Source organism: Mauremys mutica, chromosome 5 (assembly GCF_020497125.1).
Source record: "Mauremys mutica isolate MM-2020 ecotype Southern chromosome 5, ASM2049712v1, whole genome shotgun sequence".
NCBI classification, from domain to species: domain Eukaryota; kingdom Metazoa; phylum Chordata; order Testudines; family Geoemydidae; genus Mauremys; species Mauremys mutica.
In genome coordinates, this window is record NC_059076.1 from 40,303,002 (window position 1) to 40,330,417 (window position 27,416).

General features: G+C 39.0%; 1 protein-coding gene across 13 annotated transcripts in view; it reads right to left on the reverse strand.

Annotated features, from left to right (window-relative positions):
- CAMK2D (calcium/calmodulin dependent protein kinase II delta) overlaps window positions 1-27,416 on the reverse strand; it is a 278,028-nt gene that overhangs the window by 89,781 nt on the left and 160,831 nt on the right. For 9 of the 13 annotated variants that reach the window (XM_045017923.1, XM_045017924.1, XM_045017922.1 and 6 more), the window contains exons 5-7: window positions 13,583-13,648; window positions 10,338-10,410; window positions 2,554-2,656 (exon numbers count right to left, since the gene is read on the reverse strand). In XM_045017923.1, the coding sequence (XP_044873858.1) occupies window positions 2,554-2,656; window positions 10,338-10,410; window positions 13,583-13,648 (242 nt within the window). Of the gene's footprint in view, window positions 1-2,553; window positions 2,657-9,281; window positions 9,355-10,337; window positions 10,411-13,582; window positions 13,649-27,416 lie in introns of those variants that run through there. The other 4 variants (XM_045017932.1, XM_045017933.1, XM_045017934.1 and 1 more) reach the window with 2 other exon arrangements.

The following is a 27,416-nucleotide window of genomic DNA, read 5'->3' on the forward strand; positions in this document are numbered from 1 at the left end:
TTTAATCAACCTAACATGCCTAAAATGCAGTCAAGCTACAGCAGCATAGGCTTCAGCATGGGCTGTACAAGCCTGCCCAGAACCCTGGGTACATATTTGCATTGCTAGCCCACACTGAAACATGTGCTGCTGCAGCTTCACTGCTATTTTTAGTCATGTTTGCTAAATTAAAGCTGGCATGGGTATGCTTACCTGAGCTTTAATCAATCCCCCCACTTTCGATTGCAGTGTAGACATAGGAAGAATGGCACTTGACATGCATGAGAAGGAGCTGCTTCTTGTTACTGTTCTTCACAGAACTATCCCAAAGACTCATACATCATGTACCAATATTCAACACTGCATTTAATTAGGCATGATCCATGCATGTTCCTTGCAAATACCTGAACAAACCATCCTTGCATCATGGGCTTTGGACTTTTACCAGTATAAGTAGCAGATTAGGGCCTAACTCTGAACTCATAGCGGTGTAAGTCAAAAGTAACTCCATGAAAGTCAATGGAAAATGAAGCCCAAATTAGATACTATGCAAGGGTTTTGTGGGTGGAAAAAGTGGGGATTTAAAACATTGTTAGAAATGGATGGGGGAAGAAAATTAGGGCTCCAAAACAGGCACAGAACCCTTCATCCCCAAACAGAAAAACAAATAAAAACTGCTTTGTTACAACATGCTATTTTCCTCATTCCACTGCTAACAGCTGAATCCATACCAAAGATATTTTGAAAACAAATCCATTCACACTCTCTTCCCTCTCCTTGTGATCTGCCCTACAACTCCCCCACACTTCCTTTAACAAGATGGGGAAGTTTTTAACTACTGGGTGAAGGTTGAATTGGTTCTTTTTGTATTTCAGAACCACTTTGTCCTTCCCTAATTTCAACAGTACCACAGAGCTGTTTGATTAAAGAGTAATACTGGGCCTATCCTATTCTTACTGCTTTCACACCAGAGGCCTTGGTCACTTACCACATTGGTTTCATTTTAAAATTACATAATAATGTTCATTTTTCACTAACCTACGCAACAATGTACAGAATTTCTTACATTATACCCTTCTTCAAGTTTTGTGTGGCGGCCCCTGTTGAATTACTTGTAGCCCAGAACATTTACTTTAAATGCATCACAGCTCCATAGGATCAACTGCAGGATTTTTTTTTACATAGATCCACAGGAACTGCAAAATCCTGAGCACTCTTCTCAATTCACCCTATTACTGAAATACCATTTAAAAAAATCTCAGGATTAACGATCACCCTGATTAATTTTTTCCTGATTTGCCAGCTGTTTTCGCCATTAATACACACCAACTTCATTCTGTATTATTTTTGACCAAGTCCTGTTGTGCTGGCTTTTTCAGTTATATGCAGTGGTAATATTTAGGTCTCCAGTGCAACTCTGTATCTTCTGGATTATAGAAATCCACTATAAAACAGAGCAGGATTTAAAACACTGAACTAGTTAATAAGGATGCTGTTATGCACAAATGTGTACATCTGTACCCAATTCTTCAGACACTCAGCATGGCTAACCAATGCTTTTGTTCTGTTATTCTTATGCTTTGACAGCAAACTCTGTTTTTTTTAATTTAATTTTTAAACATAGTTTTCCAGCTACTGTACGTGTGAATGGGTATCTGCTACAACCATTTTGCTATATTGTTCCTTTGGGGTCACAATTATTTTTGCTTACGCTTGACATCTGTTGAGTTACAAACACCATATTCATACATACCTTAGTATTTTTAAAAAAAAACTGAGAATAAACCCTTTTTCTTGCTTTTATTTATTTTGACCTTCAGGTAATGACAATAATGAATTTGCAATCTGCAGATGTTTAAATCAGGCCTGGATGAACTGATTGATTAGTTATCTGGGGGCTGTATTATCTTTTCTGAAGTGCGAAGGGGAAAATGTGTGTCTCCCACCCCTGGTGATCCTATTCCCCCCTGCACACTTTGGGTCTACTTACTACCCTTACCATGGATCTCAGAATGTGCGTAAAGAGCTCTGCTTGACCCCTTCATGCATGATCTAGAGGGTATAATCTGACAGTGTATATCTTCCTTCTTAAGGAAGTGGGGGGGGGAGCATTTAGGAGATGACTTGAAAAAAGAAATTTCTCTTTTTGAAGTCATAATGGATACATTTGACTCCACCCTTCAATATATCTTTGTGCCTCTTACTGAAAGTCAATGGGACTTAGGCTTCTTAGTCTCTAAGTGACATCTGCAAACGGGACTTAGGCTCCTATGTCACATAAGCGCTTTAAAAAATTTTACCCACTGAGTTTTTAAGCAAGATGCTGAGCTCCCCAGACTCTGCTGAGGTAATAAGAATTCAGGATGCTCAACACTGTGCAGAAAAAAGCCCAAAGTGAAGTAAGATGTAGAAACTGAATTACAGTACAAACCAAATAGCCAACCATTACATATTCAACTCTACTATGTATGATTGTCCATTATTATTATTAGGGTGGGTAACAGGAAGGGTTGGGAGGATGGGCAGAAATGTGAGATCAAACAACAAACAAAAAATAAAAGAAGGTTCACTTACCAAACCAAGCCTGTTGCTCTCCTTGAACTTCTATAGCCAATCCGAAGTCTGCCAATTTTACAGCTGCTCCCTTGGATTTGCTAGCTAACAGTAAATTCTCAGGCTTTATTCAGAGAGAGAGAGAGCAAAAGAGGAGGACGACGGGGGGGGGGGGGGGGGGGGGGGGGGGGGGGGGGGGGGGGGGGGGGGGAGAACACATTGTAAGTAACTTTTTTCAGCATTTACATTTCCCAGTACAGTATCCAATTACAGTTTTGTACTTTTCAGTATTGCCTATCTTATAGAGTGAAGAAAAAAACATGCATTTCCCCCTGAATATTACAGAAACCTATGCATTTCATTCCTGCTTCTAAAAGACTTCCTGGCATGCAAATAGCCTTCCCAATCCTACGACAGCCAGACTAAAGGAGATGTGTAGACCTACTGAAGAGATTATGGGGACCTGTGTGATCAAATAAGTGTTTTGCACCTTCCTTTGTGACACAAAGCTGGCAATCACAATTTACCTACAAAAATGCTGTAGGAAAAAAATATAGGTTGGGTCTGATCTGCATGCAGAATTTTTGCAGGATCAGTATATTATCTGCAGCAACATTATAAATGTGTAAAAAGCAACAAAGATTCTTATGGCACCTAATAGACTAACAGATGTATTGGAGCATAAACTTTCGTGGGTGAATACCCACTTCATCAGATGCATGTAATGGAAATTTCCAGAGGCAAGTATAAATATGCAGACCAGAATCAGGCTGGAGATAACGAGGTTAGTTCAATCAGGAAGGATGAGGCCCTCTTCTAGCAGTTGAAGTGTGAACACCAAGGGAGGAGAAACTGCTTTTGTAGTTGGCTAGCCATTCACAGTCTTTGTTTAATCCTGAGCTGATGGTGTCAAATTTGCAAATGAACTGAAGCTCAGCAGTTTCTCTTTGAAGTCTGGTCCTGGTCCTGCTACCCCTCTGATTATAAATGTGCTTTGCATCAGATAGTAATAACAGTAAGAGTCATGATTTTATATACATATTTAGAGAATGGATATTAAATAGATTATATAGTGCAATCTTTTCTGCATGAGGACTGTACCCTCTGTGTTTGCACAGTGCCTCACACATGGTCTGTAACCAGAAATAGCAACAGCAAAGATAGTAATAATAGCTACTGTTATTGTTGCTATTTGTCATAACGTTCAATTACAAGTTAGATTCTAGGCAACAGCAAGAAATGACTATTTTTAACCAAATAAATGTTTTTGAACAATTGCTGTACACTGAATCTGAGAGAGTTTTTCTTTTTGTATAGGTATATCTACTACTATTGGCAATTATCATTAATTTCGATAGAACACTATTAATGATTGCTTATGAGTTTCAGAAGAAACTGGAAAAATTTCTGCACTGCTTAAAGTATTTTGATTAGGTACTTTGTAAGTAAGGTACTTGGCTTTGTTTCTAATGTGAATTCAAATGCAACATTAACTTTACATATTTAAAATAGAAGCTAAGGAAATGCAAAAGTTAGCATTCAAAATAGTGTTTAATTTAAAATATGTCAGTGTATGCTGTTAAATACACCCTTTAGAACAGTGGTCCCCAACCTTTTTCGTCTGGCAGGCACCAGATGATGAGCCATGGAGGATTGTGGTGGCGGACGAACATCCCCTGAAATTCCACTGACAAGCGGCAATGTCAACAGGCGTCATCGCCGAAATGCCGCCGCCAAGCAGCGTCATCCAGAGGCGTCGGCATTTCGGTGGCAATGCCTCTGGATAACGCAGCTTGTTGGCAGCATTTCAGCGGATGCTCGTCTGCCGGCCAGTACGCGGGCACACTTAGACGCCATGGCACCCAGAGGCACCGCGTTGGGGGTCTGCTTTAGAATATACAGGACATCAATCTTGGCCAAGATAAGGCTGCTAGAGCAAAGTTAACTTTTTTTAGAATTTGCAGAATATTGTAGAGTTCAGAAAAAATATAGCTGAGACACTATCTGTAGGACCCAATATTCTTCCCCTGACATTTCCCCCTCCCCTCTTATTAAAACATTTTCTTTAAAAAAGAGGACATGCCCTATGTTTACTTTAGTTACAATCTCCCTCCTGCAAATTTATCTCACTAATTACCTGAACCATCTCTTGTGCAGGGATGTTAAAAATAGTGCATCAAATCATTACATTTTGTCTTAAAGTGAGGCCCCAATACTGCCAACACTTCAATGCAAGCTTTATTTTAAGCATGTGAGCAACTTCATCGGTTTCAGTGGAACTATACACATGCTTAAGGTTAATAATGTTTGCAAGATCAGAGCCTAAGGCTGTAAGCCTTTTGGGGTGGAGGCTGACTTTTAGTATATGTCTTTACAGTGCCTAGCACAAAAGGACCCTAATGTGGGTAGGGCCTTTAGGCATTGCAGTGATGATGATGATGATGATAAATAATAATGGCTTCTTACTAGGTTCTTCTAAAATCTTGTTGAGAAGTTTATTTTTTTCTTGTTACACAAAACTTTTATTAATCAAAAACCTAGCAAAGAACTAACTATTAATTAAATGCTACTTATACCAACAGGTTTATTTTTCTTTTTTTCCTTGCTATTTTTGTGGTAGCTGTAGCTAAAAAGGTTTAATCAAAAGTATTAAGTATTTTTTCACAGCCACTGAATTTAAAAATGGCTAAATGAAACTTCCTTGACTTCTCATCTTCTCTCTATTCCCTCCCCCCGCCCCCCCGCCAAAAAATCAACTTTAGGTTGAGACCAAGAATGATTAAAGGTCTTGAGAACATGACCTACGAAGGAAGGCTGAAAGAATTGGGTTTGTTTAGTTTGGAAAAGAGAAGACTGAGAGGGGACATGATAGCAGTTTTCAGGTGTCTAAAAGGGTGTCATAAGGAGGAGGGAGAAAACTTGTTACCTTAGCCTCTAAGGATAGAACAAAAAGCAATGGGCTTAAACTGCAGCAAGGGAGGTTTAGGTTGGACATTAGGAAAAAGTTCCTAACTGTCAGGGTGGTTAAATACTGGAATAAATTACCTAGGGAGGTTGTGGAATCTCCATCTCTGGAGATATTTAGGAGTAGGTTAGATAAATGTCTATCTGGGATGGTCTAGAAAGTATTTGGTCCTGTCATGAGGGCAGGAGACTGGACTCAATGACCTCTCGAGGTCCCTTCCAGTCCTAGAATCTATGAATGGATGCTACCTGTAAAAACTGAGTTATGCATGGACATGTGACTTGCCCAGGTGACTCCTAAACTCCATCTTGGAGCTGGACTTTGCATAGGAGTGAGGAGGGGGTCTCCACCCACAAGAGAAAGTCTATTTAAACCCCTGGGAGACCCCTCCATTTTGTCTTCAGCTGGCTAAAGAGGGAGCCACTAAAGCAATGGATGGTCGTATTTGTTTGTGATCTTCAACAATCCAACAGTGAAATTTCATACACTACCAGTTGACACACAGAAGTCCTAATTTGTCAAGCACATACCCTATTTTGAATGGGATCACATTGTGAAATGGTCTCCGCGCCCCCCCCCCACACACTTTTTTATACAATTAGAAATCTGTAATCTCCTTATTAAATGAGATTAAAGTATTGTAAGCAAATACCATTGTCATAAGATAATAAGTATGTTTCAATAAAAAAAGAAGCAGCACATTTACTCCTATGATAAGATCAACAGCCTTCCAGGCAGTGAAGTGTGGGACTATGCCCTTAAAGAACATGCAGCTGCCAGTTCAGGATAACAAGAAACACACTAGATATTTATCATGCATGAACGTCAAATGACTAATGCGTAAGTGCATAACTGGAGAGGAACTGGGAGATTTTACAGCATAATCTTGTGTATCATCCATGATTCTAACAAATCAGTCTGGATCAAAAAGTTGCACTCTGCACTAAGGAAGTTTGGCTGCAGTCATGCATGTAGAAAAGCAGTGATGATTTTAAAAGTTACTTGTAAATAAATTAACAGAGATAAATTTATGGCTTGTGTGTGGAAACGTGTTTATTCGGAAAGGTTTTGTATGGATTTTAATACATCTGGAGCTTGATCTTGATTATTTTTTTCACAAGGGGAGTTTGTGGGGGTTGTTAATCGTCTTAGATTCTCAAGAGAAACATTGGTGCTGATTGCCAGAGCCAATGTAACTTAGATCTTGAAATTTCTACATGCAAGAGTGTTGTGAACTATGTGAAAGAAGGCAGCAAGTGTTTCTGCCAGCAATTTTAAATATCTATGAGATAGTTTTTTTTCTGGATTGGGTTCTAGACCCATTCCAATACACCAAGGTTCCCAAACAGTGTTCCATGGAGCACTTCCTGGTGGTCATATGGTGCCAGATCACGTCTTCATTTCTAGCTGCTCAACTGCATTAAAAAAAGAGCTAGAAATATATGCATACTTCCCTAAAATGAAGCCAGATCATCCCTCTCACACCAAATGGGAAAGGACATTTTGTAAGCATGCTGTCAGGATACGGACAGGGTTTGAGGAAAAGCTACCTCCAAACCCTCACCATTCCCCCAGCTGCCTGGCCGCCTGCCGCTCCAGTTCTAAGTGGCCTCTCCAGGCTTTCTTGCTGGAGTTTCACCAGATCCTTGTGTGGAGAGAGTTGTGGAAAACTGAATATGGCCCGGTTACGTATTCCCTTCTCTGTGTCACTTCCATGTGGGCCGAAGGGGGCTGATTTTCAGTTTTCATCTTGAAAATGAAATTATTTCAAATTTAAGCACTGAAGTGTAATAGGAACAAAGTGTCTCTACTGCTTCCAATTCATTCAGGATTTGCCAAAATAAAAAAATCCACAAGTGGGCTGAGGTGGAGAGAGCACAGTTGGGTTACACATAAGGGATAACTCTTTTTTCATGCATCACTGAAGAAAATGTCACTTTATATGAACCTATGAATGGTACATCAACCACTCCTTATCCTCTCAGTGTATATAGCTACACTCCAGTTTCTTTAATGGTGGATTGTACAGTATATAGAGTGGGATCAGGCATCTTTAAAGCATCTGGTCAAATTTCATATCCTTTCATTTAAAGCTGGTGCTGACCGAGACATGAGTTATCCAGCTGCTGAGAAGGATTTGTAGACTGGACAGAGACTTGGCATTGTAATGTTGTCCAAAATATGAAATATGGTAGCTCCATAAGGGCAAAATGGGGGATGCAGTCTGTGCTTTTGGAATCCACCACATCCTCTAGGTTCTCATTCCTGTTTTCCTGCATTACAACCCCTTAGATTTATCTAGCGTAACATTAAGGAAATCTATAAATAAAGTAACTATACAGCTCTTTCCTAGGGTGAGAGATGAGGAGAGGGAAGACAACGTTCTAATCCTGGCTCTATCACTGGTGATGGAAAACCCCAATCTGGAAAGGAAATTCCACCATCCTATAATAAAATTCCCTGACCAAAGAGAAAGGGAATTGGCAGTATGGAGAAAACAGAGACAGAGAGAAAGAGTGTGCTCAAACAACTGCCTTGGGCTATAAAGATACCACCTTTTTATTTCCTATAGCCCAAGCCAAAATGTCTACACTGCAATTAAACAGCCATGCAGCCCAAGCCCTGTGAGCCTGGTCTCTACATTGCAATTAGACACAGCTGGCCTGTGCGAACTGACTCAGGCTCGCAGGGCTTGGGCTGCATGGCTGTTTAATTGCAGTGTAGACATTTTGGCTGCTGGGCTATAGCCTGAGCTCTGGGACCATCCCATCTTGCAGGGTCCTAGAACCTGGGCTCCAGCCGATTGTCTACACTGCAATTAAATAGCCCCTTAGCCCGAGCTCCATGAACCTGAGTTAGCTGGCATAAGTCAGCCATGGGTTTTTAATTGCAGTGTAGAAATACCCTATGAGCCATCCAGGAGCAGAAAGGGAGAGATCACTTCAACCTCTTTAGTTCCATCTCCAACTTGCATCAGATGGAATTTGATGTAGCAGTTATCACCAGTCATTTGGAAATCTATGTAGTTAAGACGGGGTGATATTCCTCTTAGCAAAGGGAACTTCTTTCCCAAAATTCTATTCTAAATACTAACACCACTCTGTGAAGAACTCTAACCTTCAAGAACTTTCTGGTCAGAAAACTGCAGCAATTCCAGCTTTAAACAAAGGTGGCCTGCAGCACAGTCATCAGCCACAACAGGAAGTAGAATAGGGCAGGCCTCAGTAGCAGCGATCTCAGGATGGCCATTTACTACTAGGACATGGGGCCTGCATGTATTAATATGCTTCACAGGCAGCTCTTTCTAAAAATGGTTTGAACGTCATATTCATGTTAGCTCTGCTGCTCCCCCACACCCACTCCAGACAGCTCTGGGATGACAGAGTGGCATACTATTTATGTAATTACATTACGGGCTCTAATACTTGAAAAATGACTCCTTTTTCCCTTTGTTCTCTGTTACTAAGATGTATAGATAATGACAATCCCTGAGCAGGTTGAGAGGATTTTAGAGGTTCACTCCTATTTTTGCCACTGAGGAGGGAAAGGAAAATATTTACAATTTCACTGGACAAGTTTGGTATCTGTAATTGTTTTTTAAATTGAAATTCTATTAAACAGCAACAATTTGTTCAATTAGGTTAGCTATTCCAGTTCGGTAAAGTCTACAAGCAAGTTTATGCAAAAAGACATGCTCATCTCTTCTGCCTTTACATGCACATCTGCAGCTGAACAGTAAGTAGGAGCTGTGTGGTGTGAGATCTGCTCCAACAGCATTACTCACCTTCAAGTCCCGATGGACTACTCCCATCTGATGACAGTGTAGCACAGCCTCCAGGATCTGCTGAATGCAATGACTGCATGCAAACACCAGGGGGCGTGTGTTAGTTCCAAGCTTACACTCACTGTCTGTATACTCTCAGCGAGACCGGGTTAAAGTGCAAAACTAGCAAACAACTGAAGATGTTTTACACAACCTTCAGAAATGTACACACATCACTCACACAGAGCAGCTACTATCTCAGAAATGCCATGCCATGTGAAGGCTTTACCTTATTTTAACCCATTTTGATCTGTACAGGGAGTTTGGAAGAAGGAAGGTCAACGTGGACTCCACTTGGTTTAATGTAGAAGTCCTGTTAACATGGATGTGCTGTTTTGGAGATTACTGTATTTTAAAAATGCAACAAATACTGAAAATGTGTTGATAACATTTTTAAAAAAGTTATGTTAAATATTTAGTGGCATTTGTTCCTTTTCCTCCCTTACTTCCTGAGAGCTCTCTGTTGCATTAGAAATCATAGCAGCCATTAAGGTAAAATTACTGTAAGTAATGTATTTTAGATAACTTATTAACTTCTCATGCTTTAATTTAGTTGGAAATCTTCATCTCTTGCCTGAGAGTTCATCATACTCTAATGGAGCAATGTGTGACCAGTTGTTCTGCTACTGCAACCCATGGTCTCAGAACAGAAGTGGTGTTTAAATCTGCAGGCTGACATACATCACAGCCAAAGTGCAACTCCAGGTGCATTCAGAATGATTAAAGAAATCCCTTCCAAAATATATGCATCATACCAACCACATTCAGCTAGGTGTGATAAGTCCAACACCTTGGAAGGTTACAGGTTTTAATCTTAAAGCAACTACTTCCCCTTTTGCCATGATGTATGTTAGGCCTGTAGACTTGCAAACTGGAAAGAGGCATCATGCATTATTTATTCTTTTAGTCATTTTGAGGGTGAGGAGGATAAGCAAGGGAACATCTCAGCCAACCCACCCTCTGCCCTTTCAAAGTAAAAAAAAACTCTTATCCAATTGATGGGCACCAGATACTGACCTTCAGGTCTCTGTGAACTATGCCATTTAGGTGACAATGATTAACACTTTCTAGAATCTGCTGTATACAATGACTGCAAAGATACAAGGGCAGAATGGAAGGGAGAACATTTTAAAGGCACATAATCACATCAAATACAAAATAAAATAAAATTTTAACAAAATATAAGGAACAAAAACGGATTTACATTTCTTGACAAATCTTAATTGCACATGGAACGGGAACAAAACAATGCTGAATATGAAAATACACCTCTACCCCGATATAACATGCAGGGGCGGCTCCAGGCCCCAGCATGCCAAGTGCGTGCTTGGGGCGGCAAGCTGTGGGGGGCGCTCTGCCGGTCACCGCGAGGGCAGCAGGCAGGCTGCCTTCGGCGGCTTGCCTGCGGACGGTCCGCTGGTCCCGTGGCTTCGGAGGACCTCCCGCAGGCACGCTTGCGGGAGGTCCGCCGAAGCCGCGGGACCAGCAGACCCTCCGCAGGCAAGCCACCAAAGGCAGCCTGCCTGCCGTGCTTGGGGGGGTAAAATGCCGAGAGCTGCTCCTGATAATGTGACCTAATATAACATGAATTTGGATATAACGCGGTAAAGCAGCGCTCTGGGAGGGGCAGGACTGTGCACTCCAGCGGATCAAAGCAAGTTCGATATAACGCGGTTTCACCTATAACGTGGTAAGTTTTTTTGGCTCCCAAGGACAGCGTTATATCGGGGTAGAGGTGTATTTCCAGATCTAAAACAAACAAAAACTAAATATAAAAACAAACAAAAAAGACATTTAACATCTAAAGTGTGGTATCATCAAACAGAACAATTTATGTGATGTTTTCATTCAGCAGCAAGGAGATTTTTAAAGAACATTTCAAATCTTAAAAAAAAAAAAAATCAGAAAAAATCTGGGAGGGCAGTGAAATCCTTAAGTAGTTTCTGATGTACTTTCGGAGAAAGTTTATAGTCTGGCATCAATATTAACACACAAGTGTTGAAATAAGGAAATGAACAAAAATGAAAAGATACAGAAGAAATGAGAGTAAAGATTAAAAAATAAACAAGAAAAAGCAAAACATTTATCATTTTGAATATAATGGTTTCTTGTAGAAAGTATTAATGGGAAAATAAATGTAAATAATTCAATAAGGAGGTATACATTTTCATTTAAAACAGCAGTGACAACAATAATTTGGTTAGTTGGCACGTGTAAAATGGAAATCAGCATTAAAGGCCCTGAACTAAAATGTTCAAACATGGGTGTATGAATATAGGTTCCTAAATGGATAAGTGTACAACCAAATGCTGAGAACCCATAATTCTCATTGAAATAATTACCACTGAAAAATCAGGCCGCTTTTATTTAGGTGCTTAAAACGTGGAATTAGCAGCATGGTTTTATACATGCAATTTGAAACTTTTGGCCAATCTATAGTGCCAAAAAATCACAGCTGAAAACTTTGGTTTTCTACACCAATGGAATGATTTTTAGACATTTTTAGCACTGTTACGGCCAATGAGAAGAGCTCATTTTTACTTCCCATTGGGTCAGAAATCTGGGACTATATGTATTGTACTTGCCAAAGGGCCATGGATTTGATGCTGATCATAGCAAATGTTTTCGCCATGAAATTCAGTAGGTAGGAACAGTCATAAATCAGTAAGTAGAGCCCAGTTCTGAAAACCCTTTCTTACATGAGTAGTCACTAACACATTTAAGTAGTCCTACTGATTGTTTAAACTGCTTGCATGAATAAGGACTACTTAGGTAAGGGTTTGCTGGAACAAGACTTATTTTTATTATAGATCATGCATCTATAAAGCTCATTAGCTACTTCTAAGGACACACACAAACACATACATAGATGCATAACACCCATAAACACTCCACTTGTTTAATACAGAATATATTTGTATGCACCCCTTTGCATCATATAATAACTTTTAAAACAGAATAATCACCTCAGGTTTTATTTTCTTTAACAACAAAGCATAACCACTTTGTGGCATTTGGCATCAGCATTAGAAAATGTGACTGTTTCCATAGAACTAAAGAAATTAGGGTATGCAAAAATTATTGTCAGCCCTCCACAACTGCTAATCCAGTTTTCTCCTCTGCAGCATGTTTTATCCAGCTTAGTTTTAAATGTCATGAGCGATCAGGTTTCCACCCCTTTTCTTGGGAGATTATTTTTCAGTCTAATCAATTTTAGTGTCAGGAGGTTTCCTAACATCCAGCCCAGATTTTCCTTAGTTCACCATCATCCCATTACTACTTGTTATACACACTTGGGACACTGCTAATGTTTTCTCTCTGTCTGCTAAATGAAATTTAAAGGACAGAATATTTGTGCTGTTATTTAAAACACTCCCAATAATGTGTTTTACATAAAATGACTGTGGTCTAAAAGAACAACCCTTACCATTGTAAAGGACTGACTGAATGTTATATTGCTACATGGCATCTCTATGTGATTTGGGTATTATAAATATATAGAAGCAAAATATCTAGCTAAATTTATTTTAAAAGGAATTTTCCCATAGAAGTTAGCAATGGGACAAATATGAAGAGGTGCATTAGGGAACCTAATGGACCAGAGTGTTTGCAGATTTGGAAACGTCATGAGTTCAGCAGAACACTGAATTGGGAAAAGACTATGGTACCCTGGATGCCCCTACCTCTAAAGAATCATGTTAAGGTTCAGTCTTTTCTTCTCTTTTTTCAATAAGCAGTTGCAATTACAGTTAGTAACTGTAGCTCCACAATCTGAGCACTGACAGAGACACAGTAGCTATTACCGTTTGTTAATGGAAAAAAATGTATCTCAAAGGAAGGAAAAGTTTTTTGGATTCAGAACACAAGTAAAACTAAATATGTAGAGATTTTCAAAATTGGTGTGTATGTCACATTAAAGTATTATTTCCATTCTACAGATGGGAAAATTGAGGCAGAAAGTGTCTTTGCTAAGGACAGAGTAGGTGTCAGAATCAGGTTATAATACCAAGGGTGAAATCTTGGCTCTATTGAAGGCAATGGGAAATTTACCATCACCCAAACTGAGCTCAAGCCACTAGACTATGTCTATCTTCCAAATCTAACAAAGCCTTGATGGGAACTATAGATGAAGACTGAATTGCTTTGTTCTAACTGATGCCAAACACCATAACTAAACACCAAAATAAGTATATATGGTAGCATAATCAAAGACAATTGTTAAAATCTAGCAATAAACAACATTCTAAAAATCAAGCACTTACCTGGCATCTGCTTCACTGTAATATTCCCTTGCAACTATATCTTCAAACAGTTCACCTCCAGTGACTCTGTGAAAACAAATGATTCATTAGGGCCAGAAGCAATGTGGCAAAAAAGTATCTTAAAGTATTGTTATGGATATAACCATTATCCATTTTTTTTTTGTGGAACAGGCTGTCATCCTTATTACAATGCCAGACTTTCCCAGCTAAGTTCAAGGAGCTGCAACTGCTTACATCGGGGTGAATTTGATCTACGACTCATGTTGTGCCAGAACCTCCCCCCCCATACACAAACTATGAACATGTACAGGCTGCAATAATGTTTGTATATTTATCTTGTGGTAGAAACTGACACAGGATAAATATACAAAATTTAACTAATACAAAGTATATATAAGCACAAATAAGATCATCTTAATTTTGTCATAGAGTTCTTTAAAAAAAAAAAAGAAGAGTTCAAATGCAGCCATTCACCAAAAACCCATTAGAGTGAGGACATGTAAATTCATCCAAAATACACACGAACAATGATGTCAAGTATGTTCTAGGAAAAAGAGCCAGCTTATTAAATCAGGGTATGCACCAACACGTAACATGAACAAACATCCCCAATATACTTTAATGGCCACCAGTTCAACAGAACACTTATGAGAGTGTTTAACTTTAAGCACATGAATAGTCCTATTGGAGTCAGGGTGTTTAAAGTTAAACATGCAGTTAAATGCCCTCCAGAATCAGAGCCTTAATTATCAGAAGACTTTACTGACTTCTCACTAAGCCATAATTACTAATTTGGCAGGCCCGCTCAGTCCTGGTGAGTTCTGCCCCAGTCACCACGCTTGAGAGAAGTTCTGTTCTCCCTCCAGTTGCAGTCCTGAATGAAACAGAAGTCCAAAGATATGCTGCCTTCCTCACTGCATCCTTAAAAGGTCCCTTGCTACCACAAACAGATATCCTGAATTGATTGTTATTCTATTATAAATACACTACTGTAATCCAGAGGAGGATTTAGAATAATTTATTTTAAATTTACAAAAAGTCTACTTACTTTTACTTGCTTCTTCCCTTTCCACCATAAAATACCACCTCAGTTTGCATATCTGTATAGAACCTAAAAGGACTCCTTGCAAGAAGTCTGAGTTATATGTATGCCCTTTCTGTTGGATTTTTGAAAAGTCTTGCCTCCAGTGATCTCTGCATATAAGGTGATTCCAGGATGTCAAGTCTCCAAAGAGGTCATATTTCATCATAGTATATGAATCAAGTGAAGCCTTTTATAGCACACTGTGTTAGAAAATTGTCAAACTAGAAATTTTAGCTCTGGGCTTGTCTCCATGTTGCGTTAGACTGCACTAGAGGGATGTAAACTCCAGTGCACTACCTGATCTGAACATGTTGTGCATTACCTAACCTGCCTGGACCCTGCTGGTGCACACTAAAAGTTCCCTAGTGAACATTAATGTAGTCCTCTGTACTACATTAATGCACATTAGGGGACTTTTAGTGTGCACCAGCAGCGTCCACACAGGCCAGTTAGTGTGCAACATGCCAGTGCTCACTAGAATTTATACCCCTCTTGTGCAGATGAGCACACTGTATAAACAAGCCCTCTTAAGCAGTAGAAGAATATAAGGAATGTGTATTAAGTTGCTTGAAAATCCATCATTTTAAGCACACTGAACTGCGTTTTTTATTTGCAGAACCTAATTGTATTTTATGTGAAAAAGTAAACCAGTAGTGGGAGCTGAATTCTACAAAACTGCATTATTTATTTCCCTATTGCTGTAGTAGTTACTTGCGGCTAAATAGCTATAGGCTGAATATTAGTTATTCAGTACAAAAAAGCAATTAGCTGAGACACAGGAATGAACTGCTCAGTAAGGAGAAAAGCCCCCTTTGTAGGGGCAGGTTGTTGCAAATTGTATTTTTATTTTTCTGTGTCCATTTGCTGGCTGGAATAAATCCCCCATATTCTAGGCTAACATATTAGGGACTCTGGAGAGCAATCTACTTCATATAACAGAATGTTATTTCATAGCACAGTCTGTAGCAAAAACTAGGAGTTATACTGCATTCACAGACAGGTTGCCTAACTGTCATTTCTTTTCGTCTTCTACCCTCCAGTGTTTGAGTTGGTTGTTAAGGCATAAAAATACCCGATAAATGCATATTTTAACTCTCCTTGGTAGCTCCTATTACATATATTTTTGTTTGCTTTGTTTTTGGTAAAGAGAATTTTCACTGTTATGTGAATGAATAAAAACAAAACATCCTTTCATCTCGTGCCTCACTAGAACAAACTCTTTAGATCCAAGCCGAAAAGAAAAGAAAAAGCTTTTAATCAAAGCAGCTTTTAATTAAAGAGTACATCAAAATGTTGCTTATTCTAATCAAAATTGAAGAAAAGGGAAAATGGCTACATATTTACTGACACTGGATGTTTACATGGCATCCACAGCTAGTGCTATGAGATGGAAAAACAAAAGCAAGAAAAATAAAATTGAAATTTTACTGACAGAAAACAAATAGCCAGAAATTCCTGCATTCCTTCCCCTCAAAGAAAAGAATTAGACTCTTAGGGAACCTTCAACATTATCAGCAGTGTAACTGGCCACAGATAGGACAATAATAATTAGAACAATTAACATTAATCTCTCCCTTCCTCTCACCCTGGCAATTTAGTACCGAAGTGGCCACAACGCATTCCTACCAACGTGTGAATAAGTTTTACTTTGCAAAGAAGTTATTTCCTATATCTTCAGTTACAAAACAAATATAACTGAGAGGGGTCTGAGGTGCCAAGCATGGATATAAGCTTTCCCAAAGATTGGGGGTGTTTGGTTATGAGGTTCTGGTTGCATCTCTAATGCAATAACATGAACTTGAACCATGATCATCAACTGCAGAAATAATTAAGGTTAATCTCTAAAATCAATTTATACAGAGGAAAATTAATGCAGCCCATATCTAAAACATTAACTTCCTAATATTAGGATCTTCTGTTTAACCATTTCTCAGGGCTTGACTAGAGAAAAACTGAAAGTTCTGCAAAGCACTATGGAGAAAGGAAATGCATCATATATAGAGATTAGGTTATGTATGCAAGGTTGAAGCTAGCTTCCAGATACGGACTAGACCTCACACTGTACAGGTGCAGAGTGTGGCATGAATAAGCAAACTATAATGAAGGAGCAAACGTGATTCTGACTCTGCACTAGAAAGCTAATGAATGGCTGCCAAGTCACCTCCCTGCAGCAATTAAGGCCTAGGAGGGAAACACACAGCTAGGGGCAAGGACTGCATTTTTGTGGTATGGACAGTGCCTAGCTCAAGGAGGCCCTGATCCAAGGAGCAACGAGGCAATGCCACAATACAAATACTATTACTCCTACTAATAATAATCAGTGCCTCATAATAAAGTTCACACTTAAACCACTCTCCTCAGACAGACCTACCCTATTACTAATTTCATCCTTATTTTTGGATGAAAATAAGGGGGGTACTGGGGGCTTGAGACTTAATGCCTTTCAGTGTGGATGATTATGTATAGCCCTTGACCTTCCTTGTGCCTGTTTCATTTGCACTGCATTTGCACTGACACACAACCTTGAATATCACACTGCACGGCACACAAGGGCTGCAGCATCAAGGCCTACAAAACATATTTTGACTTCCTTCTCCCTTCGTAACTGCACAAAATCAAACCAATCTGCTTCAAATCTTACATGTGCCCCCACAGTCCCCCTGAGAAATTACTAAGGTTAACAGTTATGGGGAGTACGCAGTGCAGTGAGTTTTAAAGGGAAGGAATCTGGCGGGGATGGGCAGCTGTATTTCTTCCCCTTTGCCCCATAAGGGACAAAGGCTTTTATGTTACCATGAAGGCCAGGAAAGAGGAGACACAAAGAGGATTAGACAGGCATGGATGTTGGCAGGATCATTAGGTGCAGGGGGTATGGCCAGTTATGAGGATGTGGGGGAAGGAGTGGGAGTCTCCCCCAGGGGTACGTTCCAGTTCCGTTCCTAATTCCGAATCCACAATATTCATAGAAAGAAATGACCTCCTTTTGCTGGCAGTCCTCGTGTATCATAAGCCAATGCATGCACACTCTCTTTTTATTAAAGGAGATGTGATAAGAATAAGCACGCCGTTGGGATTTCATTGAAGCCCTCCTTCTGAAAACTGGATACACTGTTCAAGCCCAAGCAGCTGTATTTTCTAGTGTTATTATTGCCGCTAAATTAGTTTTGTTTAAGAAGTGAATTGGGCGGAAACAACTTCTCTTTTCATAATGATTATCTATAAATGGTTATTCAGTCCCTTTGGAAGCGCAAGTGTAAGCCACATGCATACACTGCTGCATTTAGTTTCGTACGTAAGGGAAGAGAAAGTAGGGTGGATACATAATTTCTTGGTTTTGTTTCGGGGACGCTGTGTCTGTACAGATTTGCCAGAGCCAGGTGGGATACTCCCCTGCAGGAGCCAGAAATCATGGGTGTAGCCATTGCTAAACATTCTCAGTAGCCATTTCAAAGATATATAAGAAGCTTCTGTTGCAGGACATACTCATAGTCACCATCTGAAGGCTCAAACAACTGGAGCTCAGTGAGAAGACGACAAAATAGGGAAAGTTGGAGAGAGCCAGTGAGAACTCGACAGCTAAGCAATGCAGGGATAAGAGCTATCCACTGCGAGATCTGTGTCTCAGGACGGTGGCAAACCCTTTGGATCCAGGCAGTGTGCTCCCTAGCTCACTGTAAACAAGAGAAGGAGACTGGTAATTATCACTGGTTATGAGAGTTGAAAACTGTTGCTGCTGATGAGCTGCAATAGTCACAACCATTTAAAATATTGCTTTCAGGTTGTTCGTGCTTATTAACTGTTACTTCTTGACAAATTGTGGGTCAGACTTTCTCTCTCAGAACTTTAACTCCGTGTAATGTTAAATCTTTGTACGGAAAGCACTGAGCTGTGGCTTGTGCTTCCGCAGGGGAGCAGGCTGAAATGTCGGCAGGAGCACTGGAACTAGAGGTGCTGACGTGCTTTGCATCATGTACAGGGTTTACAGGTTTGTTCAATGGCGTTCAGCACCCCCACTATAAAAACTGTTCCAATGCCAGTGAGTGCAGGAAAAGGGAAGTAATCACATATAATATCGTAAACTACAAGCCATATCCTGAACACACAGAGGTCAGATTTATTATTGATTCAGTGAGAGCAGCATCAGGCCCTATATTTTGTGGAACCTGTAGAAAATTAAAGATAGGCGCTGTGATTGATTTAGAGTATTAGCTACAGGCTGGTGACATTAAAGGGGTGATACCGTTGAGTCGCCCTGGAATTCAGTAATAGCAGTCCTGGCATCAAAGGCTCTCTATTTAGATAACTAATGAGGCTCAGTAAGGCATGGCATCAAGCTGAGCTGGTATGCACCACTGCAGTTAACATGGCTTTGAGCCAAGAAGTTGTGCTCCTTGGATATTGTGAATGAGGACTGTGTAGTTAGAACCTTTCAAGAAGGGTGTACTGGGGTCTTATGGTGAACATCTCCTCTTCGATATCAGGAAAAGCAAGGTGACTATTGGGGTTTCCAAATCATCTATGTAGATATACTGGATGAAGGCTTTTGGGTAATCTGAGATACTGTGAGAGTATATTTAAGTTAATAGTTATTATTCATTTAGAGCTGTGGCTCTCAACTGTTCCAGAGTACTGTATCTCTTTCAGTCTGATTTGTCTTGTATACCCCCAAGTTTTACCTCACTTAAAAACTAACAAAATCAGACATAAAAATACAAGTGTCACAGCACACTATTACTGAAAAATTGCTTACTTTCTCATTTTTTACCATATATTCATAAAATAAATCAATTAGATTATAAATATTATACTTACATTTCAGTGTATAGTATAGAGAGCAGTATAAACAAATCATTGTCTATGAAATTTTAGTTTGTACTGACTTTGCTAGTGCTTTTTATGTAGCCTGTTGTAAAACTAAGCAAATTTCTAGATTAACTGATGTACGGCCCAAAAGACCTTTGTGTACCCCCAGGGGTACATGTACCCCTGGTTGAGAACCACTGATTTAGAGAAAGATCATTCAGTATTTATTTACATTGACTTCTTTATAAAAAGTGCTTTAAGTGTATACATGTATCTATTCCATATATAAATCTTATTCCTCCCCTTTGTTACTTTGACAATAGTGATAAGTGTTAGTAAAAGTAATAAACCTGTCTTAATTTCCATAACCTTCTGATGGGTGCTTGATAATAACTGTATAAGGAATCAGTAACCGGGGAGGAGGATGAGCTTAACATTGTTCAACCTTCAATAACATGGAGGTCAGGGACTCATCACTTTTCCCTGAGTAACTCTATAAAATAGGGGGTTGGTGGCAGCAAATCAATTGAAAATTATCTTCTAGATTAAAAAAAAATACAAAAGAACCAAACCAAGCCCTTCTTATGGATGACTTCTGTAAGGTAGAGCTTGCCAGGACAAGTGTTTTCATTCAGTTAGATATTCACCAGAACTAAGACCTATGAATATACTACTATCATCTAGAAAACGCTTTAAGGTTCTTTTGCAGACAGATATGATTGAAAAATGGTGTGCTGTGTTTGCTCACCACTTAGGCACTGCTGTCTGTTTCCTCCTAATGAAGTGTTAGTGGAGGGAACAATGGTGAATATGGAAATTGCTGGATTCTTATTTGTAGGGATTTGCAAGTTACACTATCCTGCTGTGGCACCAGGTAGCATCTACTTTCTAAACAGGCATCTGTCATGAGTTATTTCTTTACACTGGGTTTGATTTGATTGTTCTGTTCCCAATGCATTCTGCATATGCCAATGATATATTTTCTGTTCCTGTCTTCCATATATAACTTTCTGAAGAGTGCATTACAATGATGCCAAATTAAACGTGTTTACTTTCAAAACAAAACAGAGTAGTAGTGTCATAAACAGATAGTTAAGGGTTAATGCCTCTTTTACCTGTAAAGGGTTAAGAAGTTCACCTAGCCTCGCTGCCACCATCCCCCAAGTACTATTTTTTTTTCCTTGGGTAGTCTTGAGAGACTTCATCAATTTCCTGAACACAGATCCAAACCCCTTGGATCTTAAAACAAGGAGAAATTAACCATCCCCTTTCCTTTCTCCCACCAAGTCCTGGTGGATCCAGATCCAACCCCCTTGGATCTAAAAACAAGGAAAAATCAATCAGGTATTAAGAAAAAAGGCTTTTAATTAAAGAAAAGAATTCTTAACCCTTTACAGGTAAAAGAGGCATTAACCCTTAACTATCTGTTTATGACAAGTAGTATCATACAGAACTGTCAAGACTCTCTACACCAGGTGCATCTTTTTGTGGGAATGCATATGTGGGAACAAGAGGGAGGGCTTCCCACATAAAGCGCAGTTACTTCCATTTCACCTTAAAAGAGCAACAGCAGTTAGCAGTTTTTCATTGTTCAGTTTGAGGGCATTTGTATTCAGTGCAATGAATTTTATAATCACTAAGTCAATTTCTAACATTTGCTAGTGTTAAAGTAGCTTCTAATATTGTCTTTTGTTGTGATCATTTAGAAGAGCACATTTACCTCATGTATAGAATATAATTGCTTAGAAAAGCTTATACATATCAACAAGTCTTTAACAGGAAAAGGCAGGCTCTCAAATTGTTAACACCAATAAAAAATCTCCACAAAATAAACATCACTTTTTTTTTAATCTCCTGGTTTACACTTGTTATTTACTAAAATAGCTTTCATTGACAGATACAAAGGGGGAAATAATAGCCTTCGAATTACCATGGCTGTATATTTTAACATTGGTCTGTGACCTTTTTCCTTTCTGCGGCAACACACACACACACACACACACACACAAGCCCCTTCTCTTGAAATCCTACACCAATGCTGATTGTAACAATTGTATTCCAACAAGTACTCTCTGTTTTATGACAGATCACACTGGACTCTATGAAAAAGGATTTAATTGACTAATATAAAAGAATCTTCAAGTGGTTTAGCTGTTTCCATTCAGGTACCATAACTGCCAGCGTACATGGAGGTAACAGGATTTGAACTCACTAATATGAAAAGGTGACTTGTTCATGTTTTTTTCCACTGTAGCATGCAGGTGCTAAATGATCTTGAACAACATTGCATAAGTAGAGCCTCCTTAGCTAAAAAAGGGTAGAAAGGCAGAAAACTTCATGAAGTCCATTAGGGATATCACAGGTTTTAGTTATCTGGGAATCACTCATACACTAGGGGAATCGGTAACATAAAAGCCCTAAGAAAGCCAGATAAGAGTCTATTCCCATTCCACCATTTCAGCTTCCATTAAGATTGCCCTATGTGATGTTTCTCTGTATCTACCCACCTCTCCCATCTCACATAAACAGAGGCAACGGATCGTGGAACAGAAAAGTAATTATTTGTATCTATTACAAATGGTCAAAAAATGAAAAACTATTTTTATGAAAAAAATTGAAATTGTTTTAATTTTGAAGGATTTGAAGTGTTTCCGTTTTTTAAACATTTCAATACTTTTTGGGAAATGTTTATAAAAAATATCAAAATGGCTGCTGAACATTTTTGTTTATTGGAAACTTTTCTGTAAATGCAAATTTTCTATAACTATTTTAATAATGTCTACAATAGTGTTTTTGATCAAATTTGCAAAAAAATTCATTAAGTAAACATTTTTGACTATGTTGACAATATTTTGTGAAAAAATATTTTGAAAAAGGACTGTTTTTTGTTGAAAACACTTTTCCTTCCAAAATTTGTTACCAGCTCTAATCTCTATGCTGTTTCAGTTCAACCATAATCTGAATACTGTATTCAGTTTTTGGCATAAACAACCATAACAACATTGAAAACTTTGAGTGTATTCAAAGAAGAGCAACAAAAAATGTTAGGAGGGGAGGCTGAAGGAAACAAAAGAGCTACCTACGTATAGAATGAGTCAGAAATAAATGTTCATGTGTATGCATGTGAGCATATGTATATGTGAGGTGGAAGGGAATAAAAAGTAATTTCAGTGACCTGGTATTACTTTGCTCACTGCCCCATGCAACTATCACATGCGTGCAAGTGCATGTAGGACACAGAGAAGGGCAAGGGTTGTAAACAATATGCAACATACCCACACAAGAGAATGATCCTCCTCTGACGTACATCAGTATAAATCATGACTAGCTTCAATAAAGTCAGTGGAGTTTCAGTGGTATAAAACTGATTTTGGCAAGAGGCAGCTCAGGCCTCCAACCTTAAATTCACCAGTAAACACCAGTGAATGCCTGCATAGTCATAGCTAGCATGCATTCTTAAGTGTTTTTTTTTTGTCAATCCCAGGTCTGTTGACACACCTCCCCATGAAAGCTATACCTATTGGGAGGAGCAGGCTAACAGGGATCTGCAGCACTATTTACAAGGGCTCCTTCACACTTCTGCATAAATGCAAGTCGGAGGATTTACACTTGGGAGAACTGTCACTTTGAATTCCTGAATTTTTGTGCAATTAAAATCTCAACCAGTGAATTACAGTAAAATAGCTACTGTTTCATAGAATCATAGAATATCAGGGTTGGAAGGGACCTCAGGAGATCATCTAGTCCAACCCACTGCTCAAAGCAGGAACAATCCCCAGACATGTCCCCTTCAAGGATTGAACTCACAACCCTGGGTTTAGCAGGCCAATGCTCAAACCACTGAGCTATCCCTCCCACCAAGGATAAGGGTGCTGTTATGGAATGTTAGGCTAATAGTTAAGGAATGTTAGGCTCTGTAAAATTATATAGTAAGATAGTCTCTGTCTTGAAGAGTTCACAATCTAAAGAAAAATAACTGAAAAGGTCATGTAACACAACAGAATAAAAATGATTCATGCAAGCTTACGCCAAAGATATACCAACCAAAATGGTTCAGATCAAAGCACAACCGGTATTAAGGTATACAACCAGCAAACTCTCCTTTCAAATAGCAAACTCTCCTTTCAAATAGCAAATTTATCTAGAACAGTCATTGTAAAGAAATTGTCAGATTGTGAAAATTATCCCTTTTTCTACTGACAGAAAAGCCCCCCCCTCAGTTTTTTGGGTACTATGCAATTTTAAAGGAATTTATGAAGATATGGTAGTATTTAATCCCACACAGTCTGAAAGCAACCATTAAGATAAAGGAACGATTCTGGATGGGGTGGGATATGGTAGTGTTTGCCACAATCAGAGATCACTTAAAAAAAAAGCCAGGTATGTAGTTTCTACACTAAAGAAACATAGAAAGGACATTTTTGTAGGATATAAAACATTCTAAATCTTTTACCTCCATTAATTTTTCTAACAAGTCACCAAAGTGCATTTAAAAGTAGACATTTATAACTGCTGCAAATGATATAATGTCTCATGTCATCAGAGGATTTAGAGCACTTCTAAAAAAATAGTTATTTTTTAGTAAAAATAAAAATAAATCCATCCCCACTAAAAACAAGAATGAAACACATACTGTTCCCACCTTCCAAGAGACCTCACAATCAACCTACCTCCCCAGCTTGCAGGATTTCTTTTCTTTTGTTACTCTCTCTGACTCTTAGATGGCATGTTTCACAAACATATAAATACATGCAATCCAGTTGCAATCCAGTCTTCTTAAAGAGAACCACATAAACGGAAACACACATTGCCAGCTATTTCCCTGAGGTGAGCTGCAGGTCCCTTAGGCTATTCATAGGCTGATTCTGATTGTCTGGTCCCTTATATAACACACACAAGAAACGTACACTACAGAAGGCTTGTCTGTCTCTGCAAGAGTGTCTTTAACTTTGAAGTCAACAGAATTCATTTACATTTGCATTGGTGGAACAGCAGAATCTGACTCTCTTTTTGTGCTATCCCTACCAAGTTATAGATATGGGGTGCAAAGAGCTATTTGACATTTGTATACTGATCAACTGTCCTGGCCCACATGGTACCTATAATTTGCTGAGATACCCTTTCTGTTATACACCCAATATACTGCACAAACACAGCAAGTGCAACTACAGTAGATATAGCTTCTAAAAATACATTAATAAAAGGGCTAAACACAAAAAAGCCCCTCTGCCAGTTGCCAGAAGAGATGACTCCCATAGAACTAAAACCTTTATACTGTAGCATATCTGACTTATATCTGCCTGCACCCATGAACTGACAGCAATAACATTTCACATGGGTGGAAAAATCTGTTTTTTCCATAGAAGATATGTGTGACATCAGTACATTTCATTTTGTTTTCACATAGAGACCTTGTTATACATAGATCAAGTTACCAAGCACTCCCCCTTTACTAGTTAGAGCAGTGGTTCTTAACCTTTACTGCAGCCTGCACCCCTTTGGTTCTCAAACTATGTTCTTGAACCCCTTATCAAAAATCAAACTATGTTCTCGCACTCCTTGTCAAAAATCAATGAAGTTGGTCAGTTCTTTAAACCTAGATATATTTTTTGTTTGTATATTACAGTAATCGTTAAAAAATGTATGTTAATAAATACATAGGTTTGATTAAACAAAGTAGTTGTACTTACGTGCCTGTGCTTAATTTGTGTATTCTAAACAAATCTGGCATGTCTTGCACCCCCTGAAAGAGCATCTCGCACCCCCAAGGGGTGCGCGCACCCCAGGTTAAGAACCACTGAGTTAGAGTAATCTAGGAGCATTTAAGAGAACAATATAGGATCAGCATGGGCAGAGGATATAAACAGCTGCTTTCTGCTAATGTTACCCTTAGTCTCTGTGACAACAACCTTTTGGCAATAGCTTTTGTCTCTACTAGTTATAATGTATACAATTCGTCAGTGTTAGAATTACTTTATTTCTTAATAGTACAATACATTATAATGAAATAAATATATAGATGCAATCGGTGTAAAAAGAATATCAACAGGGAGGCATATGGACTTAAAGACTAAACCTTCTTTTTAGAGGGTGCACAGGATTTTCAGCTTTGCAATTACTGAAATGAAATGGCAATCTGAAGGAGGACTAGTGTTGCTATAATAAGAGAGTTCCTTGATACACGCTGTGCATTCTGAATTCCACTGGAACAATGTTCAAATGAAGCTGCTTCTCCAGGCTGTAAAAGCTGTACATCAGGAATAAAACATGCAGAGCATTCTTCGTCTTTTTCAGGAAATCAGGTTTATCGTTCAGTCTAGCAAACACAGAGCTTTCCTGTGAAATGGCAAAATCTCTACCTGTTTATTTTGGTATGTTTCCTTTTGCTGACAATTTCCTCCCAGCAAACTTACATTTCAGAGTCATATAGTCATTTGGCTTCCTAAATATCTCATTTATATAAATTCCATAGCAGAAACTCATGTCATGAGAGTTTTTTTCAAAAGTGTATCAGTATGACAAAAATAGAAATGCAATGATAGTTACAAAGTATACAACATTGTGAACTTCCGCTGGGCATTCACATTAGCTTGATATTGCATTTGTGATTTTCTCTTTAAGCACTAACTGCACCACATACAAAGAATCTAGACAACCACACACACAAAAACTGCACTAAAAAGTACATTGTTAAGGTAGCAAAGTCAAGAACTCCAAAATTAGGAAATGCCAGAATGAAAGTTTCCTGTGTAACCTTAATTATGCTCCATTGTATATATACATTATGATAGTGTTTAATTATGTAAATGCATGCTATTTTTCCCCACAGGACCCCCACCGCTTTCAATGCAGATGGGGCAGTGCTCACTTAATGAGCACCTATTATTTTCTTTTCGTTCTACGTGTGGCCCCACGGCAACCTTATTTGCTGTGCATTATTCAAACCCTATTTTAAAGACAGAACTTTTAATTTAATTATGGATGTTTGGTATGGTGGCTATCATTACAATATCTGAGTGCTTCACAAACAATAATGCATTTATTTCCCCTGTGAGATGAGTAGATATTTTTATTCCTATTTTACAGATGGGGAACTGAGGCACAGATAGACTAAGGACAAAAGTATAGCTGGGTTGGACCTGGAATTTCCATCCCGTGGGAAATATGCAATTTCAAAATTTCTGTTGTTCTGATTCCACAGCCTGGAAGCCCAATCTCCCCAGAAGCTTCTCCAGCAGACTGCCAAGGAACCATGGAGGCAGGTGAACTGGCAGGGAATCAAGTTTCAGAAACCACTCTGGTTTCTGCCAAAATTTAGCCAAAAGTCAACATGTTCCCAGAGAATCTCTCTGTTTTGATAAATCAGCATTTCCTGATGGGAAAATGTTCTGTCTGGAAAGTTCTGGCCAGCTTTAGTCAAAAGTTTCCACTAATTGGGGTGCCCTGAGACTCGTGGGACCTGATTTTTCAAAGTACTTAGCATTATAATACCACTTCATATGTTCAAAGCACAGCTCCCATTCACTTCAGTTGCAGCAGTGAGTGCTCAGCACTTCTGCAAATCAGACTTTCAGTCTCAAGTCAGGCAACCAGAAAAAAAAAGAGGAATTAGTGTCCATCTGTGAAAAGTTTGCTTTAACAGATTTGTGTAGCATCACATGGGAATTCTCTGCAGAGACAGAGAGAGAATGCAGTTCTCCAGGGCAGCACTGAACTGCTTCAACCATGAGACCATTCTTTCTCTTCCTGCAATCCCTGCCTCACTCACTACAAACCTTCCAATTTCTGCAACAAATGAAGCTGGGGTCCCACAGACCACAGCCTCATTCACTGAACAACACTGATTTGCCTCCAGAGCATGTCCATCGTGTGCACTGAATGAGGCCGTGGTCTTGTGGAAAAAAATAATACATGATCATGTAATTAAGCACTACATCACATAATGTA